Below are 21,634 nucleotides of genomic sequence, written 5' to 3' on the forward strand. Positions count from 1 at the left end.
GAAGCAGGGCAACGTACTACCATCGGTATTTACCAACGACGAAAGCATTAGTAAGGACTGTTTGAAGCAAGGATGTCAAACACATTTTAGTTCAGGGGCACAAACATTCCAGTTTCATCTCGAGTGGGTTGGACTGTTGAAATAGTGCCGTAATAATCTCTAAATTCAAACTTTTGCTTTGCTGTGATGCAGCGTAAACATGATGAAAATGTTATTGTTTGGTTTTGTGAAAAAAAAATAATAGACAAAACTGACAACAATCTCGACATAAAGCCAATTTTAATGAAACCTTCTGGTGCAAAATACAGTGAAATGAAACATTTCCTATATGTCATGATGTAGTCTTTTTTACAATGTTGCTGCCATAACATGGATTGGAGAATTTTAGATTTCATCTTTTAGCAGTGAGGTAGCAATCCTTTGTGGCAACATCTGGGCTGTGTCAATTAATCTCCAGAGATTTGTCCATTTGTCCAAAAATGTTTTGACATTTTTAACATTTGCTTGATGGTTTGAAGGGCCGGATTTGGCCCGGGGGCCTTATGTTTGGCTAGATAAAGGAGTTGGACCCCAGAGGTCTATCAAAGACATTTTATTAGGAATGCATCCACTGTACAGTTGAAAAATATTAAAACGTAGAAAAAAAAAAAAAGAAGAAAAATCCACTTGTAATGTATAAGATAACATTTAATTCATTTACTAACAACTGAGGCAAAGGGGAGGGGGACCAAAATAGACTATTTAAACATGCATTCAGTAAAAAACAGCTGGTGTGTAAATCAGCACCCGGACTAATAAGATGAAAACCAGCCCAAGTTAAAAAAACAAACAAAAAACAACTGATTGTTTGTAACCACAGGCTCACCTTCAAATGAGCCTGACCGACATCAAATCCAAAGCAAATGTTAAAATGCTGTGCACTGTGTGAGCGAGACGTGGCAGTAAAAGCTTTTGTTTGTTTACGGAAACTTTAACGTTTCAGTGTAAAAAGAGGAAGCCGGGTTGGCTACAAAAATACAAATATTAAGGTACACAGCAAAAAAAAACAACATGGGCGAGTGGCTGAGGTGCGAAGTTACCAACAGGAGAGTTCATCACTTTAAAAACAATACGTACTCTCCTCTCGGGATTTACAGTCAGTTTTTCCAGACGGGAGGAGGAAGTTGCTGGTTGGAAGCTCTGAGGTGATGGATTGTGACGAGGCTGGAGGAAGAGGAGGAGGAGTTACGCCGTGGCTTCGGGATCCGTGGAGCCTTCGGGATCTTCATCGTTATAGATGTTTTCAGCCTGAAATGGGGATCAACGTCAGTCAAAACAACATATTTACGTCTGACAAGAAAAACAGGTTCAGTTTATGACCGTCTAATGATTTATGGCGCTTGTATTATCTGGAAAATTGAATCGCAGAGAAACTAGTCGCCTCCTGATGCAGGAGGAATCATGTTCTCGGCTCCACAGCTGCCTCACCATTTGCCAAACTTGCATGATGTTGTCCTCGGACACGGAGCAGATGATCCAGGGCTCGTTCGGGTTCCAGGAGAAGTCAGAGATCTTTGCCGTGTGGCCTCCGTGAATAAACTAGAGTAAAGAATAAAAGCCACAATGTGGTTTAGTGTCGGCATTTCCAGACACACTAACATATGCAGGACGGATTGAAACTCACCAGCAGCTCAGGCGGACCATCCTCTGCATCTTCTGGCGACTGCTCCTCTCCAATTTTACTACAAATAGAACAAGAGATTAATCATTTCAGAAAATCAAAGTCAATTTGAAATGTTGCAGAAGAGCAAGGTTTATAAACAGCATTTTCCTAAAGCTGAATTTCCACTTTCATTCATAACTGTGCTTCAATAAAAATGTTGAATCTTCAAAATATGGAACAAACAAACTGGCCCGGCGAGAAGGAAGACTTTCATTAAAAAGAAAAAAAAAAAAAAAAACAGAAATAAATAAATAAAAGAACTGCAGACAAGAGTTTCATCACAAATTACACCAGTCGGTGAACTTCTTCCTGAAACGTTAAATTGATTACCTGAGGTCCCAGACGTTGAGGCGACGATCCGTCCCACTTGATGCCAAAATGGTCTCATTATGAGGCGACCACTGAACCTGAAACATCCAAGTATGCAACTGTGTAAAATTCCTGTGTGCATCGTCGGTCAATCAGCTTGAACTATTCTCGTTTTAATCTAATTTATTTTCTCTCTCACTTAAATCCATCCTCTCTACGTGTTTGAAACATTTCATTGAAAATACACAACGTACCTGGAAGATCTCGTCCTTGTGCGACTCAAAGGAATGCAGCTTCAGTTTCAGGTTTCTCAAGTCCCAAAGAGCCACAGTCTGCAGGTGAGGAGAGAGGAAGACATTACACATGCCTGCAAGATTTCGCTGGGCTCTGAAATAAAACTGCTGCTCCGAAACAAATCAAGGCAAAACACTGAAGGTAAAATAGAGCGAGTAAATCAAATTAACTGCCAATTTCAATGAGGGAAAAACATTTCCTTACCTTGTCTGCTGAGCCAGTGGCCAGGATGAACTCACTATAGGGGTTAAATGACAAACAGTTGACCTCTGCAGTGTGTGCATCTACTGCATGGCTGGGTTTGGAGGTGTTGTTGGAACGAGTGTCCCATCTAAAGAAGAGAGAGAGAAAAAAAAAAGCAGGTTGAATACGGCACCAATGTGAGCTTCATTTTTAGGCGCTTCGTCAGATGAAAAGAAGAATCGTACATCATGAGCTTCTGGTCATCTGCCACAGATCCAAACAGCGACTCGTGAAGCAGGTGCCAGGAAACATCTTCCACCACAGCGGTATGACCCGTGAAGATCGTCTTGGCATCCACGATCCTCCCCTCCTTGGGCACGGCACTGATGTCCCACAGACAGATCGTCTACGGATTCAATTAAAAGGGAGTGTGAGTTTGCACTGCGAAGACAACAGTAGATGTGCAATTTTTTTTTTTAATGAGCTGAATTTTTTCCTTACATGATCATCAGATGCACTGAGGAGACAACCGGAAAGATTTGGATTCCATGAGAGGCCGTAGCCTTCTTTCTGATGGCCTCTGAGCCGCAGGTCAGGGTGACACTCTCCAGAAACATCTGTGGACATCAATATTATTTCACACAGTCAAAACATGCAGCCCAGTTCTGTCAGTGGATTCACAAACATGCCACCTATAGCAATGCTGTGTGTGTGAGTTCAGCATTTTTACCCGGCTTGGAAGGATGTTTGGTGTAGTCGAACACCAGCACGTCCGAGGTGGGGGTCTTTGTGGCAATGATACATGGGTTCTGAGGCATGTAGCGAGCACGGTTTACTTCTCCTTCGTGATTGATCTTGATTTCGATCTCAATCTTGCCAGTTACTGAGCCAAATCCACCAAATTCTGAAAGGAAACGCAGCAGAATGCATTTGCAGTCAATGCGCAAAATAAAGGAAACACAGGGTGGCTTTTGTTCTTGTTGTCAAAAGTACAATTCACTGAAAAATCCAAGCATTCAGGGACATAAATGTTAACAAAGAGTCTAAATGCATAAAAATGGACAATTCTTCCACATATACACATTGCTAACCTCCTTTATCACTGTCGTATTGAGACGCTTCCAGCTGGGCGTCATCGTTGGGCAGCTGGACAGTAGCAATAACCAGGTGATTCTGCTCATCAGAGGTGTGTGTTCCCAGCACCAGCCGGTGCACGCTGAAATCCTTTCCCTCTGGCCTGGTAGAAAGAGGAAGGCGTCATTTAACGTGTGTGACACAAAGACAAAGAAACAAAGCAGGTCCAGCCGGGATCTTACCTGGAGACATCTGGCAGCCACTGGGCAGTGAGGCTGGGCCACTCCAAAGCGTGGGTCATCACCAGATCGTAGAGAAAAGGAGTGTTTTTCTTCCAGATCTTGTACTCCTCATTGATCACCCTCTCCTCCACAGCATCATCAAACGCACCGGCTTGAGGGGAAGGATTAACAAAAGACCCTGAGATGAATTTCTGACGTACAACAATGTCCTTGTTAGGTTTATTAAGTTCAAACAGATAGTGTGCAGATTTTGCGATCAGAGACTATCAGTTTGAAGAAGCTACTCAGATAAATGAGTTAATCAAGGAGTGCGATTCATTCAGTTGCAGTAAGAAAAACACGCTAAAAACGCTACATGATTTCATTTGAGGCATTTCCAGTACTCGATTGTAAATAAGCTACTCGTGTTTTTGCAGACAGCATCAACATTTCGTCGCGTTTTTCGGCGATCGAGTTGCTTTATCGTCCGATTCTTACAATAACTTCGCAGCTAGCTGCTACCGGAGCTACCCGGCTATTCAGCTGCGACACGAGATCACATTTTTTTTTGACAGTGCTGACAATAAACGCGCTCATTTACCTTCCTTGTCCGCCATTGTGCGTATCTTGAAGCGATTGACAGAAACACGGGGATGTTATTTGAAAAGCGGAGCCAGTAAACTCGGTCCCAGCTCGGCCTCCGGTTGCTATTTAAACCATAGTATGAACAATGCTAAGCTAACAGAAAGCTAACCGAGCGGCCGCCAGTACGCTGGACGTGGGTGCGTTCGCGCGCTCAGTCCAAGCGCGAGAGGGGAGAGGGACGTCTTTCTGCCAATCACCGGTTGTTACTGTGAGTGACCAGCAGAGGGCGGCCTTATGCTGTTCAGACAAAGAGAGAAGACCCTTCTGAGTTCAGTTAATCTTTCACACCTGGATCAGTAATCAAAGAAATTGTGCTGTTCTCTACTGCTTTAAAACTATACAGAAACAAACAAAGACACTAATAATAGTATAATAAATGGGACTCGCTGTCAACAGTGGTCTATGATTTACACCTCTTGAATAATCCCTGCAATCAATCAAAACACTGACCTGTTATGGTTTCCAGCATTATATTATATTATTATATAGAGTGACACATTATTGCGTGAATAAAATCTGCAGTAGAGGCTGCAGTATGACCTATATAGCCATTGAACTGGACATCTTGTTGCAGATGAACAAAGGGGGGAAAAATTAAAAGAGAAGATAGTGCCGTCACATAAATGTTTCTGAATGTTTTATCCCTTATTTTCCTGAAAGTTGCATGTATAAATAAAATTTCGTCTTCAAATTGGAAAACAGTAGTTGATTTTTTAAAAACTGTACAGCATGTCATAATATTATGATTTTTAACGACAGCTTCAGATGAATTTAGCACATTAATATCACAGTTGTGGTGTATTTTTAGTGGATTGGAAAAAGTGAAGAGGATATGTGTTTTTTCACGTGGAACTTCTCTCCTGCAAAGTGACAACACACATTTTCTTGCTTCCTATTGGTCAAGTGTGGTGTTGCCGCTTCAGTATGAGCTCACCTGATTGGACGACGACAAGAAGTTGATCTCTGATTAGCTGAAATGGAAGCGGGTCCTTAGAACATCCAGTATGGCCGCCAGCGTGCTCTGGTAGCGTCTAAACTGGCAACTTTGGCTCGACGGGATGTCTTCCAGCGATTTTTCGGCTGTGCTGGACATCCTGCGCGTGCTGTATCAGCACGTCCAGACTCTGGAGGAGTTTGCGGACGGTATCGTGTTCAGAGAGGGACGCAGGGCGGCTCTGGTGGAGCCGTCGGACACGAGCCGCTTCAAGACGTTCGTCAGGAGCGTGTTCGTCTGCTTTGACAAGGAGCTGCAGCAAACCCCGAGCTGCAACCAGGTGACACCTCCAGACTTTACCAGAATACATGTAGCTGTGGCAGAAAGCTGGCTTTGTTGACTTTGTTTTGTCTTCATGCAGTTCCTGAATTTCAGGTCTGAGTCGAGATTTATACCCACATTTCTGATTTGATTTGTCAAGACGAGTGCTGACCTTTAACCTTTCCTCTTGAAGGCCAAAAACAATTGCCTCTATTTTTTCTGGGTTAAGTTGTAAACAGTTCTTGACACATAAACTCATGAAGGGGCATGTTGCTATTTAAAGTTGTCTCTTCTCCTCAGATCAGCACCCTGCCTGAACTCCTGGCCTTTGTTGTGAACAATCTGAAAAGGAAGAAAAAGAGGAACGTCTTGGCCCATGGCTACCACTTTCTGTCACTGGCTCAGGAGGATCGGGATGCAGACACCTTTAAATTCCAAGGAGATGTAACTCAAAGCGCTGCTTATATCCATGGCAGCGACCTCTGGAAGAGAATCACCATTCGCCTTGGCACAGACATCACGCGCTACCTTTTGGAAAGCTGCTCCGTGTTTGTGGCAGTTCCTCCTTCGTGCGCTTTCCAAGTGTGTGGTGGTCCAGTCCATGACCGAGTGTCCATAACCACCACACCCAGTGGGTTTTGTCTACAGTCCAAGTACAGGCGACACATCACAATGCATCGAGGGTTAACGACCTCCAAAAAAGGAAACACTGTTGAGAATCGTGTTGAAAGCAGGAAGAAGAGGAGAGCAGCTGCCAGAATTGAGAAAAAGAAAAGGAAGAGAGAAGCTGATCAAAGTGACGAGGCAACTTCGAGAAAGAGAAGACGTGTTTCATATGGAAAACACGGAGTGGAAATCCAACAAGAGGAAACACAGACCAAGTCTGCGTGCTCAACGCCATCGATTAAACCTGTGGAAACCAGTGCTGTGAGTTTCAAGCCTTCCGTTGAAGCAGCAGCAGCAGCAGCAGCCCAGCATGTCGTAGAAGGAGGTCCCAGTTGGAGATCAGGAATCTTCCCCCCTTTGCCACCGTCCCATTGTTTTATTCGCACGCTGGGACTCCTGTATGGAGGCAGGGGCCTCCGCGGCTTCCTTCTAAACAGAAAAAAGAAGACTGCTGATGGTACCGCGAGGCTGCAAGGGAAAGACTTGATCAGAATAGTGTTCTTTGAGGGACTGGCTTATTTAAATGGACTGCAGAGGAAGCCGAAGAAGCCCCCCCGGCGCTTTTTCAACATGATCCCCCTGTTCAATCAGCTCTTAAAATGGCACAAAATGTGTCCATACAGCAAAATCCTGCAGAGATTCTGCCCTGTGGTCAAAGATCACAGTGCAAGCCAAGCAGAAATGAACTCCCTCCTGCCTCTGCACTGTGCTCCTCACCGTGTCTACCTGTTTGTCAGAGAATGTCTGTCCGCTGTGATCCCACAGGAGCTGTGGGGCTCCGATCACAACCGAATTAATTTCTTCGTCAAGGTCAAAGGCTTTCTGCACAGTGGCAAGTTTGAGAGGCTATCACTGGCAGAGCTGATGTGGAAAATGAAGGTGAATGATTGCGATTGGACAAAGCTCAGCAAGACGGGTGAGATTTCAGCTCAATTTTTCATTGCTTTTTTTTTTTTAAATAAATCTATTTGGCGTGATTCTAATCAGAATTGTCTCGACTGTAGGTCGAGTCCCACCCAGTGAGCTCGCTTATCGGACACAGATCCTGGGTCAGTTCTTCGCCTGGCTTCTTGATGGATATGTCGTGGGGCTTGTGAGAGCGTGTTTTTATGTCACAGAGAGTCTGGGGAAGAAAAATGCCCTCAGGTTTTACAGACAAGAAGTGTGGACCAAACTGCAAGACTTAGCATTCAGGTATGAATTCACTGCAAAGGCTTGTGTCAATACTGCTGCTGCTACATCAACTCAAAGACTGATTTAAAAATGAGAAAACATGTTTATTTTATAGAGGCCATCTTTTGAAAGGCCAGATGGAGGAGTTGACTCCAGCTCAGGTGGCATCCCTTCCCAAGGACACAGTCGTCTCCCGTCTCCGCTTCATTCCCAAAGCTGATGGCATGAGGCCAATCACCCGAGTCGTGGGAGCAGATCCCAAAACACGGGTACAATTCATTTTTAATTTGTCCATGTATTTTATATTTTCTGTGTGAGTGTTTCGGGACTTCTAGAATACTTTGTATTCTTTGTCTTAACAGCTCTACAGAGGGCAAGTCAGAGACTTGCTGGATATGTTGCGAGCCTGCGTGCGTTCTACTCCATCCCTACAAGGCTTCACTGTCTGGGGGTTGGCGGATATCCACAAGGTTTTGTGCAGAGTCGCGCCAGCTCAAAAAGAGAAACCGCAATCCCTGTACTTTGTGAAAGTGAGCTGTTATTGCCTACTTTAACATTTGAGTAGTTTGCTTAATGTGATAAGACATGAATCAATCTTCACTTTATCGCTGTTTGATTTGTTGTCTCTGCGTTTCGCTGTGTTCCAGGTGGATGTGAGCGGAGCCTATGAGAGCCTCCCGCATGACAAACTCATGGAGGTCATCACCCAGGCCCTGGCGCCCGTCCAGGACAAATTCTTCACCATCCGGCGCTACTCCAAAATCTGGAAGGATTCCCACGAAGGCCTGAAAAAGGCCTTTGTGAGACAGGTACCATCATACCTAAAATTATGATGATGTGAGTTCCTGACTAATCTTCAAAGGATTGGTTTGAGGGTTGTTAGTTCCTACAGGGAAAAAAAAAACTATCATCACTTTGTAAGAACATACTCGGATACATTCCAGATGAAAGACTTTTGTATGAGTAAGGTTTTGACATTCTTTTTACAAGAAGTTAGTTCTGTGAAATGTTTTATTAAATTAACAAACTCTCTCAACAGAGCATCAAGTGTTTGTTATGAAAAAAAACCTGTTTAACATTCTGTAGAGCTGTCTGTTGTTGAAAGATTGGTTTTGTGTTTAAAGGCAATTTCTTCATTCCTGACAGGAGGAAGTTATGAATCTGTTTAAAAATCAGATTTATTGATTTATAGAACTAATACAGGTTGAAAACAAAGCTAATGAGGTTATTTCCCTCTCCAATAAAACAGTAAATAGCAAAGCAGGAAGCAGATTGATTTTGTATTCTTATACTTTGAAAACAACACAAACACCCATTTGTTTACCTAAACAGCTGCTTATGAGTTAGTTTTTTACATAAGTATGAACTATTCTGTGTTTAATCCTGGTTTTAATTGTCATTTGTGTCCCCACAGGCTAATTATCAGGAAGATAACATGAGCTCCACCAACATGAAGGGATTCCTGATGGCGCTGCAGGGTTCTGGCAAAGTTCATCACTCCATCCTGGTTGAGCAGGTCACTCTTAAGGCCTAGTAATTTCGTTTCCTAAAAGGAAACGACACTCAAACGCTCAGTTGCTGGTTTTTTTTTTTCTCGCAGAATTTCAGCTCCGATCTCCTGGGCAGAGAAGCACTGAAGTTCTTTTCTCGGATGTTAACCGGCGGTGTGGTTAAGCATGGGAAAAAGTAAGCTCACACCTGAATAGTAAAAGAGATAACGTTGTTTTCCTCATCGGAGTGTGGGGGGAACTATTCAAATCTTTATCTCTGTTATTGTGCAGGACATACCGCCAGTGCCGAGGGATCCCTCAGGGCTCGGTGGTCTCCACCCTGCTCTGCTGTCTCTGCTACGGCCATATGGAAAACGCCCTCTTCAAAGATTCTGCTGAAAGCCGAGGGTACTGCCGATCCTGCCGCTTTGTGAACATGCAGTAAAACACAAGGAGCAGAAGAGGGCAGCCGTACAGGGTCCTGACTCTTTTCCTCTGGCTGTGTTTTCTTTCCTCTTTCTCTCCGTAGGTGTTTGATGAGACTGGTGGACGACTTTCTTCTGATCACACCAGACCAACACAAGGCGGAAGCCTTTCTGAAGTACGACACACATCGGCATTATTATTTATTGATTATTACAAGATTATCAGCAACATGTTCACATTACAACCAACGACGTCTGATGAGGATCTACAAGAATAACGACAGCTGATGAAAAGAACTAATTTAGTGTGATGAACGTCAGTCAGTACGCATCTTTTTTTATATTTTGGCCTTGAAATAAACAACATTTTTCTTGTAATTTGAAGTATTGTTGAGTGACCACGCTTCTACCAGTACCTCTGAATCCAACAGTTCACTAAAGGATGAGGACAGGGGCTGCACACGGCCCGCAAGCTTTTATTACAGGTCTGCAATAAAAAGTAAAGTTACACTAGTTACATAGTAACTAGCCACTCAATAATTACACAGTTACTATGTAACTATGGATGTTTGAAAACATCCATCCTCCTTATTGAGTTTCGGGCTGCAGGTGTGCCGCGGCTGATCCCAGCTAACAATGGATAATGGCAGGGTTCACCCCGGACGCTCACATTTACAACCGAAGTGCATTTTAGAGTCAACAGTTAACTTCAAACGCGTCGTTTTGCACTGTGGGAACAAACTTGAGCGAGAACGTAAAAACAGCAATGATTAATGGAGACTCCTGTGCTGCTTGTAGGATCTTCCTGGCTGGCGTCCCGCAGTACGGCGTGGTGGTAAACCCACAAAAGGTGGCCGTCAACTTTGAAGTGTCGGCGAGCGTGGGCTCCTGTCCCGGCATCCGCGTGATGCCTTCCCACTGCCTCTTCCCCTGGTGTGGGCTACTGCTGGACACCCGCTCCCTGGATGTCTACAAAGACTATTCTAGGTCAGACACCCTATATACCGTGTATTCACAGCACATGCCCTGTTTCTGTCTCGTATGGGAACGGTTACTTTGAAACTTTGAATGATGGATTGATAGTTCCCGTAAGCAGAATGAAGTCCCCCCCCCCCCCTTTGGATACTTTGGACCTGCTTGTAAACCTGAGATAACTTCCACTCCAGTTTTGAACTGTGTATTTCCTGAAATGAATATCATACCGACACCTCCACGTGACATTGTTAATATTGCTTTGACCACATTTTATTTCCTTTTAATGTTGTTCTTGTCTTGTCTTTTTTTTTTTTTTTTTTTAAACTTTGTTCCTCGCAGCTACGCAGGCCTGTCTCTCCGCTACAGCCTCACTTTAGGCTCCTTCCACTCCGCCGGACAGCAAATGAGGAGGAAGCTGATCGCGGTGCTGAGGCTCAATTGCCGCTGCTTGTTTTTGGACTTGAAGGTCAGGGAGTGGTTTGATTTTAGAATCCCTTATCTGCTTAACGAGTTCGGTTATAATCCTGGATGAACATACCTCGCGAAAATTAAAACCCCAGATAAGATGTTGCCTTGTGAGCAGGACTTTATGAAATACACTGAAAGGGGACTTTTCGGGAGGAGGGCAGTGAGTCATTGCCACACCCAGGAACTCAACTCGGCATAAAAATAAAAAAACAACACTTAAACTAATCTGTAGTTTACTTTCCGTACAATGATCAGTGTTTAATTAAGTCCCTGAATCTCTCAGCAGGTGCCGTTCAAGTGTTTGGCTAAGCGATAGGTTAAAACCTTATGGAACAATAAAAAATACTGCATTCACTGTGTCACGGTTGAATAATGGTTGGAGACTTGCCAACTTCAGTGATAACGGTATCTTGGTGGTGTGACTTTTAATAACGACACACAGTGAACAAAAACTGAGCCCAGCCTGGAAACAGGCCAGGAAATTATGACACATGACTTATTTGGAGCCATTATTTCAAGTATCATGAACAAATGTGAACTTGTCATGAAATTAAAGCAGTTGCTTCACTTCTACCGTTGTTCTTCATGTGTTGATGGGATTGTTTTCTCCTACCAGGTCAATTCTCTTGAGACGGTCTACAAGAACATCTACAAGCTGGTGCTGCTGCATGCATGCAGGTAATGAGAAGAAACCTGGACAGGACTACGTTTTGTGTTATTTGAATTAACACTCACACAAACACTGTGTCAAATGGCAAAGTGACAGTAAATATATTTGCTAACTCAAAACTGATTTTATATATAATAACTGAAGTATAATCAATTCACATTGTGTTACATTTAAACTTATTTTTTAATATTCAGCAGTTATGAAACAAAAAAATGTTAAACTTAATGACTTGCTGGATATCACTTACTAATTAATATTATATTATCAGCTTCAGTTCATGCTTTATAGAAAACCTCCCCTAAATCATCACGTCATCCTTCCAGATTGGCATCACATGGATATTCAGTCACAACAAAATTAGAAAGCCATGGATCGTTTATTAGCTGTGAAGTGTATTTAATATTTTATTTATTAATCTGAAGATGTCACCAAATCGAATGTGTTAACAGGATGCTGTAAATAATGAGTTGCTGTAAGCCTTGTGTCGTTTTCTGATCCACGTAAATGCAAAACAAACAGAATTTTACACACGACTCACTTCTCCAGTCACATGTCGTCCCCATCTGTGTTGTTCAGTCAGCTGTACAGATTATTTATCAGTCAATACCTGCCCTGAGAAAATGTACTTTTTATCTCAAATTGCAAATATTTTAATGGCGCTTGTCCACGTGTCGATTTCTGCCTCCTGTTTTCATCTCCAGGTTTCATGTTTGTGCCCAGAGTTTGCCCTTTGGTCAGATGGTTGCTAAGAACCCTGCTTACTTCCTGCAGATGATCTGGGACATGGCGCAGTTCACCAACAAGACCATCAGGCTGAGCAACAAAGGCACTGCCTCTGATTCCAACTTCAGAATAAAGCCTCCAGTGGAAGAATATTTTTTTTTATTCACATTTCCTTCTTTCTTGCTTTCTCTACAGGAGTGATCTTAGGTAGCAGTGCGCAGACGGGCATCGTGCAATATGAAGCGGTCGAGCTGCTGTTTTGTCTGTCTTTCGTGCTCGTGCTGTCACAACATCGCTCCCAATATAAAGATCTGCTCCAGCGCCTGCACAAACGTACGTGCCATCAGGAAACACACTCATATTTACAACAGTGTTGTAACAGTGGATATATGCTTCAATCATCCAATCATGAGAAAGTAAATATTCCATCAACCACTCTTGTTAATAGGCTAATCTTAGACCTGCTTATTTTTTTATTTCCTACCCTTCATTGGTAGACACCCGTCAGAGTTGATTCTCAGTGAGAAACAATCAGTCTTTTTTTGTGTCTTTTCCAAAAGCTCCTGTTTGTAAAATTTATTTTTTTCTGCTCCATCAGACTCCAGAGTCACCCCGCAGAAAAATGGCAGTTCAGCTCTTCAGGATTTTTAAAGCCGTTTTTCATATTTAACATTTTTGAAGCTCTTTTGGGGCCAAGCTTTTTCAGAGTGGTGCACTCAGCTGAACAAGTCTAGATATGTGACTTTACATGTATGGAAGCATCAAACTATGATGGAGAATTAAGTCTGTTGAATCTGTTTTCCTCATTTTTCCAGGAAAGCGCAGCCTGGAGCGCCGCCTTGGGGATCTGCGGCTGGCCAGGGTCCGGCAGGCCGCAACCCCCAGGATCCCCACTGACTTCCTAGCCATCCGAATGTAGACCACCTGGTGGCCCCAAACCCAGCTCTCGTCAGAAAGAATCAGGAGCTGAGAACATTACCAGAAGTATTTATCACTGAAAAAAACATGGAACAGAACACAGTTTTTATTGCCATGTGTGCTTCTTGAGTTCAAGTGACAATCCCTCATCTATTTTTCAGATGCGCTTCATGTAACACATCCAACTTGCATAAAAAAAACCAAGTCATTTAACCACTGTAGAGATAAATGTCTGTCATAAACACGCCCTGCCAAATGACCACAACTGAACCAATAAAGGTGATTGAAAATCACTCTGCTGCTGCACCCAGGCCAGGCCCATCCTAACTGGACTTGGACTATGAGTCACTCTGCGTGGTCAGCGATCTTTCCACACAGCAAGTTATTGTTTACTGTTACGTGAAGGCCTGCTGGGTTCAGTTCAGAGTTTGTGTCCGGAAACTGTTGCGGTGAATTGCTGAATGTGAGTGAGCGTGATGGACGGTTGACCTGTGAAGGGTGAACCCTGCCATCGCCTGTGTTCAGCCGGGACTGACTCCTTCACCACTCAGTTCAGAGGATCGATGAATCACATAAAAAAAAAGTTAAAGGTGATATCGCTTACGCTGATAATCTCATGCAGTGATTGTTTGAGATGGTCAGATTACATGTTGAAGCAGTGTTCAGGTTTGACTGTTTAGTTTTGTCAGTCTTCAAATTGATTTTTTTGTTTTCAGTATGTTAATTCAAGCCACAATGAATCCTGATGAAGTGAACATCAAAATCAACTAGCTGGGATCTAAAAATGAAGTGCCTGATTGAATGTCAGAACAGCAGCGAAATGTCATCAGCTGCTTATTCTGAACTGCATTCCCGGGTCGTCGCAGCTTGTAGTTCAGACCGTTTGATACTTCTGCAGCTACATTTCAATCTCAAAGGCGTCGTTGCCGTGGGGATGGAAGTTTGCGGCAGTGGATGAAGTTCTGAATCGACCAATCAGTTTGTAGACGGCCACCGCAGGGATGGAGATTACGGGCACAACGCACAGGAGGACGATGATGGCAACCACCCAGCCTGGATATTGCTTCAGTTCAGTTTGAGGGAACAATTCCTGAAGACAAAGAAGAGGAATGAGAAAGGTGAGAGGGGGAAATCTTTAATTTTTGTCTTCTGACAGAATGGATTCATAATTAGTCTTGGTATCACGAAAGAAACAAGTTTCATTTTCTGGGATTTTGATGATTTATAACCGATCAAAGGTATTCTGCAGCTGAATTTAGGTTACAGTCAGGCTAAAATGTGTTTCCTGTTCTCATAATCTGAATCTAATGAAGTAATTGGGGGACATTGACTCCCAGGGCACACTAAATTGGGATGAAATCAGCAGTTTCTTTTGTCAGTGTATGCAAATGACTCATAGTCATAATTAAACCTGAGCTACAGCTCTTGTACATTTTAAGTTACTTTGCAGTTACAAGGATGAAATCAGAAATCATTCCATTCAGCCTCACAGACAATTTGTGAATCACAAGCTAAAGATGTAAGCGTTATTTTAAACGATTTGAAGTTGTTTAAGTTTGAGCTCCAGTCCACAAGGTTCTCAAATCCTACTTCATTTGTTTTAGAGCTGGAGTTGACAACTTTTGTTGCTTTGTCTTCCTACCCAATGAAAATCAAGTGCTATACCAAAGGTGGCATCTGTTCTTTATGCAGATGTCGTCCTTTTGGCATTGCCACATACTGGACCAGGTCAACGCCAGGTGTTCGTTCATATTTCCTCTTTCAATGTTTCCCCAGGACCTGCTGGAGAGATTTTGTCTCTGTTTCTGTCTGGGAGCGGGTCAGGGTCCTCTCAGAAGAGCTGGGGTGAGTTTACAGGGAAACATTGTGTGCTATGTTACTCCATGACTGTGAATGGGAATTCACTCTTCTGCCACTGAACTTATTTTTAGTCATCTTTAAGCACATTGCTTTCAGTTTGTCTTAACTTTATCAGAGGTTAGTCTTTTCCAAAACCTTTCATGTTTTTTTTATTATGACTAGTTTCGTTGCGATGCGGTGTCTAAGCAGATAGCAGTGATTGTCATGAGTGTCACCCAGCCAGTACGCTTGACTTGCTTACATAATCAGGGTTCCATGCAGGATAGGAAGGCAGTATCTGCGCTTGCAAGACCACATAGGCTATTAGCACCACCAGGAGAAGTAAAGGACTGATCACCATCCAGCACGCCTTCCAGTAAATGTTTGGTTGCCGTCCAGTCATGTGATAGATGTCGTCACTGAAACTGTAAAAGGAAACCATGATCAAGGAAACATATTTTACTTTTATATTTCTACTGCATGTGTGTACCCAAAATAGGGAAACTTGCGTTTTTATCCCACGTCCATATATGACTCCCGTAATCTCAAAAAATGCGATGATGAGCAGAGGCACTGAGCCCACATAGCCGTTAAAGACCTCCACCCAGTAGTTCCCTGAACCCAGGGTGAAGATGAGCGAAACCGCGAATGATACCAAGCAGATGAGCCCTAAAAGAAGAAACAAAACAAAACAAAACAAAACAGCGTTCAAAAGAAGGAATTCTGAAGGAATCAGGGTGTAGTGGTAGTTTATGGCAGGTGTGCCCAACATTATCCCTGGAGAGTCCCTGGCTGTGTTCGAAACCGCATACTTACGTACTACTCATACTAACTTATTGAGTATGCAGTGTGTTTACACTGGCAGTATGCGATTTTGAGTATGCGAGAAGTTCCCGGATGCATACTGCATTCGCCAGAAATGTTGAGTATACATCGTGTGTTCACTACTCATACTGAAATTGCCCAAGATGCAACGCGACGGACATTTGAATAAACTTTATTCAGTTCACAATGACTGTTTCTTCATGATGTACATTTAGCAAGCTGAGTATGGTTGTAGATTTAATCTTCCCTCCATTGTTTGTGCTCGTAGGTATGTCATATTACGAGATTTTTGATTGGATTGACAATGATTAAAAATAGTAAAAACAAAAAAAACAAAAAAAAAACCCTTACATCTGAGAACTAGTCCATGCTGAAAACGACCATGATGCACCGAAGACGGCGAGCCGATCTTTGTTGAAGAGCCGAAAAAACTCTCCGTCGGTAAAGCATCATAATTGGCATAATAAGTGGTCCGTTAACGGGACACCGGTCCAAACGGCGATGTTAAGCGAGATATATTGCTGAAAGATTGCCTTCTTGTTTTCAAAGTAAAAGCACAGATTTATCACTGAGGTTGTTTTGCATGAGAAAGGGAAAGGGGTGGTTTATTTTGGTGAAAATAACCGGAAGTGCGTTGCTCACTGCGGCTGGCTTGAATTTCGCCGAATTCGTCCGAACAAAATCATAAACGGCTGATATTCGGACAAATAAACGACACACTCGGGCTCTAAACCACCACTTTGTCGCCTAATTTAAAAAAAAATCTCGATGAAGTTATACATTTGACGAGTTTAGAGCTAAAGTGAAATCAGCTTTAGCAGATCGATTTCTGCTCATGGAAGAAGTGCAATGCATTGTGGGTTATTATGTAGTATGCTGTAGTGTAAACGCTTCGCATACTGTTTGATGGACTGAGTAAGCAGAATGCAGGATGGATAGTATGAGTATGTAAGGATGTAGTAGACAGTATGCGGTTTCGAACACAGCCCCTGTCTTTAATGTTTTGGCTCTGTCCCTGCTTCAACACACCTGAATCTAATGATTGTGTTATCACCAGACATCTAACAAAGATCAGTCATAAGCTTTGTTGGGTGCAGTCAGGCATGTTGGACACCCCTGGTTTATGATATGCAGTTACCTGTTACAGCCTCATTTGGGATCCATTTGGGAATCATATTCAAGTCACTAAGAGGCGTGAGTATACCCTGTAAGTTTCCAAACATGGAGGAGAGACCCAGGCTGAAGAGCATGATGAAGAACAGCACGGCCCAAACCTGTGAGCCTGGCATTTCTACCACCGCCTGGGTGAACACAATGAAAGCCAGGCCAGTGCCTGATGCACTCTGGGGGAGGGAGATAAGAGAGAGTCAAAGAAACCATTTCAGACTGACTGCATGTTTTTGACCGGCACATGATGTGCCTTTGGGAGGGCAAAACAGGGAGGAATGTATAATACCTGGTCAAGGAATGTTTGGAGGTTGCACTCCTGCAGTCCCAAACCAGCAACTTCTGATGGTTGTGTTTGATTGAGATGATCATACAACTCCTGGTAGTTTTCTATTGTCATGTTCTGGTCTGCGATGTCAAAGTGGTTTGTCAGAAGCTGGATGTTCCTGCAAAGAACATTTGTTTAAAATGTTCCAGCTTGGTCCGAAGTGTTCAGTTAAACCAAACCAATACATACTGTTTCAGACATCGGTCGAAGTTACTGGTGGCCTTAAATCCCAGGATGGCAAAAATAGGAATGGAGGCATACAGAGATGTGGCGCCATTTATTACTCCCACAAGAACGACATCTCTTTCACAGTTGTTCCTAATGGACACAAATGAAGAGGAAAAGAACTTTGTTAGAACCCTGATATTATGGGCTGTACAAGACTTAATTCATTCTGGCCCTCTCACGCACCTGTATTCACCCTCAAATATATTTTCTCTCTCAGAAACATACATTTTCACTTTAGACACATTCTCCTTGCCCATGTTGTCCCTTTCATGCACACATATATTCACCTAAAAAGACAAGATTTCTCTTAAAGCTAGGGTTGGCGATTTGAATGAGATACATTTTTTAAAATACTGGTTAAAATGATCTTTATGACCCAACGGGAAGCAATTGATAGTGTGTTTTTAAAGTAGTTTGGAAAATATCCGCTATCTACAGCAGGAGTAAAACGGGAAAAACAGCAACCAATAGTCTTGACGGGACACCTTTTTTTAAACCAATCAAATCCCTTCGCCGTTCGACCTGCCCCCTGCGCGTACATGTACCCGTGCACTGACCCTGGTTCAGTGCGCGCGTAGAAGGGCGGAGCGTCGTTGCAGAATGGCGGAGAAGAATGTTTGGGGGTTCACTCACCGTTCAGTGCGCCATACCTTGGCGTTGTGCAAAAAAAGAAAAACGAAGAAACGAAGCGCTGAGGACAGGTTACGCCAGGAATGCACTGGATGCGGAAGTCCCGCGCGCACCGCACGCGCCGCGAACATCTCTGCGTCTCCGCTCCCAACGGGAGCTCCTCCAATGGGGTGGGAGCTGGGCGGAGCTAGCTAGGCGGAGCCTTGGGGAGATGCTACATGCTAACGCTAGTTTTCCAAGATCGCCAACCCCAGCTTTAACAAAGCACTAATGCTAATTATTAAAAAAAACATGGAAAAAAAACATGAAAAACATGAACAGTATTCAGAAACTAAAACTTCTGGATGGAATTTTTGATTTGCGTTTTGAGCCTCTTGGGCTTCTGTATCTACTTTGTGTGTTTTGTCAGAATTTTTGATTATTGTTCGTGTATTTAGTAGGTGAAATGTTCAGTTTAATTTGTTCTCGCAAGCTCCGTGACAGTTATGCTAACTTTTAGCTCTTGTTAGCTTTTAATGGGTTTTCCCATGGAAGTTAGCATTAAGCTAGCAGACTTTTGTTTTCATAATGTTTGTAATTATGGCCCCTCATATCATGATGTTTTCTGATGGAGGTGTTAAAGAGATTCTATCCTTACTTCTCATCATTGTAGCTTGAAAAGGCTATAAGTCCTCCAAATCCCAGAGAAAGCGAGAAGAAAATCTGTGTGGCAGCGTCCAGCCACACCTGTGGATTCTTCAATATCTCCCACTTCACCCGGGTAAAAAGAAACAACAATATAAACATTTTATCCCTGGATGTGCGTGAAAATTTAAGATTAATTCATAGCATTATCTCAAAGTAGGAACAAATGTCCCGACTCACATCTGGCGTGAAGAGATACACCAGTCCATCAGTCGCTCCAGGCAGAATGAGCGCACGGATCAGGAATATCGTCAGCACCAGGTATGGAAAGGTGACTGTCACATACAAAGCCTGCATCAACAAAAGAGAACCTGGTGTGATGCAGAGGTTGATTTTTTTTTCTTAATGTGAAGAAAAACTTTTCGAATTCTGCCTCCTCACCTTTCCCACTGACTTGATGCCTTTGATGTAGCATACGTAGAGAATACACCAGGCAGCTAACTGAAAGATGACCATTGGAGGATGTAAGGAGCCACTGATTTCAATGTCGGATGAGATGTTCAGGGTTTTGCGGTACCAGAAGTAATTCACTGGTGTGCTCCTCTCACATTCATCATCATAAGCTGGACACACATGTAAACACACTTGGTCACCCGGTATGAACAGAAGAAAACTGAAGGGAGATATTCTAAAGGAAATAGTGAAGGTCTAAATTTTAATTGGAAGGTGGGGAAATGCATGTGAAATGTAACTATTCAAGCAGTTCTAGGGTTGTGCTTTGGTGTAGTTATTGGCACTCTCACCTCACAGTGAGCATGTTTCTGGTTAATTACAGGCAGGTATTTCCATCTATGCTGAGCAGTATCAACTAGTAAGTATTGGTTTCTCCGGGTTATCCCATGTCCTTCCACTTTCCATAGCTGTGACTTATTTGTTGAATTTGCATTCTTAAAGTTGTTCTGAATGTGTGATTGTTTGCCTGTGTTGTACTATAATGGGGTGACCTTTAAAGGGTGGGCTCACAAGAGCAGGGATGCAGCAAATGTGGTACCTGTGATTGGATTTCAGGTGATATGGCCGTTTTGCCAAAATTAAGAATGAAAATATGCTTCTCCATTGTACATTTCACTGTTGCTAAAATGGCATCTTGTCGACTTGTACTTGAAACTTGTTGAAGTATTGTTAAATTTAATGAAATGTAAAATTTCAATGTCTGGATGCACTTGGAGTCCTTTGCACCAAAATGAGGGAAAAAATTTGAGTAGCCATTCCGTATAGGTTCGTTAGATTTGCCTCGATTTGGCTGGCCTCTGAGCTAAAAATGAGTTGGACATAGACAAGTGTTGACTGAATGAAAAACCATCATCCGATGAAAACATGAGTTTTTCCAGTCTGTAATTTATGTTCTGATTACCGTCTGTGTCTCATTGCTCATTCCATCTCTGAAGAATTGCATGCTCTCAATGCTTAAGGCATGCTGCATATAACCAGTCAGAGCTGGACTGAAATGCTATAAGACAACATTTTTATTGTCACTGTCAACAATATGGAGCACCCTTTATTGCATGAACATGAGTGTGTGAGCGGTCAAGTAAATGGAATGTAGCAGTGTGTCCTCTCACGTGTTCGGTTGGCACTGAGTGGACACTGGCTCCACGGCAGCGGGTTTTGAAAAGAGTGAAAGAAGTACCAGAGCACCCAGGCCAGGATGGTGTTGTAGAAGAGGCCCACTAGGAGCGATACCATCATGGAGCCAATGCCTGCAAGAACGAAATAACAACTGTGAGTAACTCATGTTTTTCTTAAAACTCATGCAGTCTGAGATGATTGACGATGACGACTATTGCCAGTCAGTAATATGAATTCCTTCATTTTCGATGACCCACCGACTCCACCCAGCAATGGGGAAATGGCGGTCCAGATGCCGATGCTGCCCCTGCGAAGCCTCTGACCTATCGCCATCTCCAGATAAAGCAGCGGGAGACCCTCAAACACCAGCGCTATCAGGTAGGGGATGAGGAACGCACCTGAAAACAAAAAGTAGACATTTCTGCAATAGTTACTTCAACCTGATTTGGTTGAGTGTACAATATTTACCAGGGAATCCCAATCAGGATTATAATCATGAGGAACAATGAGAAATATATGAAGCACATTTAGAGGACATCAACATACCTTCAGGGGTCCGAGTGGTGACTGAGTTTATGTCAACACACATGAGAACATGACTGCACAAAAATGAAGTGTGTTCATGGAGGCTGAAACACTGTGAAACCTCTGAATCTGAGTCAATATATGGTGTTGAAAAAGTCAGTACAGGATTGGTTATTTACTCAACTTAACCCCGACCTGGACCCTACGGGGTTCCGTGGCCGAGGGAGTTAACACCGCTCACTGGGAACTATGAGGAAGTAAAACAAGCAGCAATTGATTTCCGAAAATCACTGAACCAGAGATAAGGCTCACCATTCCGCAGTCATGGTTTAAAAAAGAATAAGTACAAAAAAAACCAAAAAATTGCGCTGGTTTATTTGTTATTGACCAGTTTAAGTGAAGTGGAAATCTGTGCTGATTCAAGTATCCCCGGATGGCTGGGAAAATATTGAAAAGCGGTTGTTGAAGAATGTTAAGAAAAATACAGTGCAAAGGTAGCGTCTCACCTCCTCCATAGATTTGGCATAGATAGGGAAACCTCCACACGTTTCCAAGTCCCACTGCGAAGCCGATACATGCGAGCAGGTACTGAACCTTATTATCCCACTTTGGTCTCTCCTCTAGTCCAGAATCTTTTGTTTTGTCCAT

General features: G+C 43.0%; 3 protein-coding genes across 3 annotated transcripts; 1 reads left to right on the top strand and 2 right to left on the bottom strand.

The window, feature by feature from the left end:
* Positions 1–576: 576 nt before the first annotated feature.
* On the bottom strand, positions 577–4,594 carry rbbp4 (retinoblastoma binding protein 4). Its single transcript, XM_030120784.1, has 12 exons — positions 4,385–4,594; positions 3,805–3,955; positions 3,580–3,725; positions 3,219–3,392; positions 2,990–3,105; positions 2,734–2,894; positions 2,510–2,636; positions 2,266–2,343; positions 2,033–2,109; positions 1,664–1,721; positions 1,468–1,578; positions 577–1,287 (listed from the first exon to the last, which is right to left on the bottom strand). The coding sequence occupies exons 1-12, from the start codon at positions 4,398–4,400 to the stop codon at positions 1,225–1,227; spliced, it is 1,278 nt and encodes a 425-aa protein (XP_029976644.1). The 5' UTR covers positions 4,401–4,594; the 3' UTR covers positions 577–1,224.
* Positions 4,595–5,486: 892 nt separating this feature from the next.
* Positions 5,487–13,537, top strand: tert (telomerase reverse transcriptase). The gene is made up of 16 exons (XM_030120785.1): positions 5,487–5,702; positions 5,984–7,265; positions 7,354–7,543; positions 7,638–7,791; positions 7,885–8,052; positions 8,170–8,331; positions 8,937–9,038; positions 9,123–9,208; positions 9,304–9,420; positions 9,542–9,613; positions 10,236–10,424; positions 10,752–10,878; positions 11,497–11,558; positions 12,252–12,376; positions 12,469–12,606; positions 13,089–13,537. Exons 1-16 carry the CDS (start codon positions 5,487–5,489, stop codon positions 13,190–13,192), a joined length of 3,294 nt encoding a protein of 1,097 aa, XP_029976645.1. The 3' UTR covers positions 13,193–13,537.
* Positions 13,538–14,089: 552 nt separating this feature from the next.
* LOC115409762 (sodium-dependent neutral amino acid transporter B(0)AT3-like) lies at positions 14,090–21,634 on the bottom strand. The gene is made up of 12 exons (XM_030121039.1): positions 21,493–21,634; positions 20,719–20,859; positions 20,455–20,592; positions 19,274–19,455; positions 19,073–19,183; positions 18,846–18,958; positions 17,540–17,668; positions 17,312–17,468; positions 16,994–17,198; positions 15,540–15,699; positions 15,293–15,455; positions 14,090–14,281 (listed from the first exon to the last, which is right to left on the bottom strand). Exons 1-12 carry the CDS (start codon positions 21,632–21,634, stop codon positions 14,090–14,092), a joined length of 1,833 nt encoding a protein of 610 aa, XP_029976899.1.

The sequence above is a fragment of the Salarias fasciatus genome, chromosome 22 (assembly GCF_902148845.1).
Source record: "Salarias fasciatus chromosome 22, fSalaFa1.1, whole genome shotgun sequence".
Taxonomy (NCBI): domain Eukaryota; kingdom Metazoa; phylum Chordata; class Actinopteri; order Blenniiformes; family Blenniidae; genus Salarias; species Salarias fasciatus.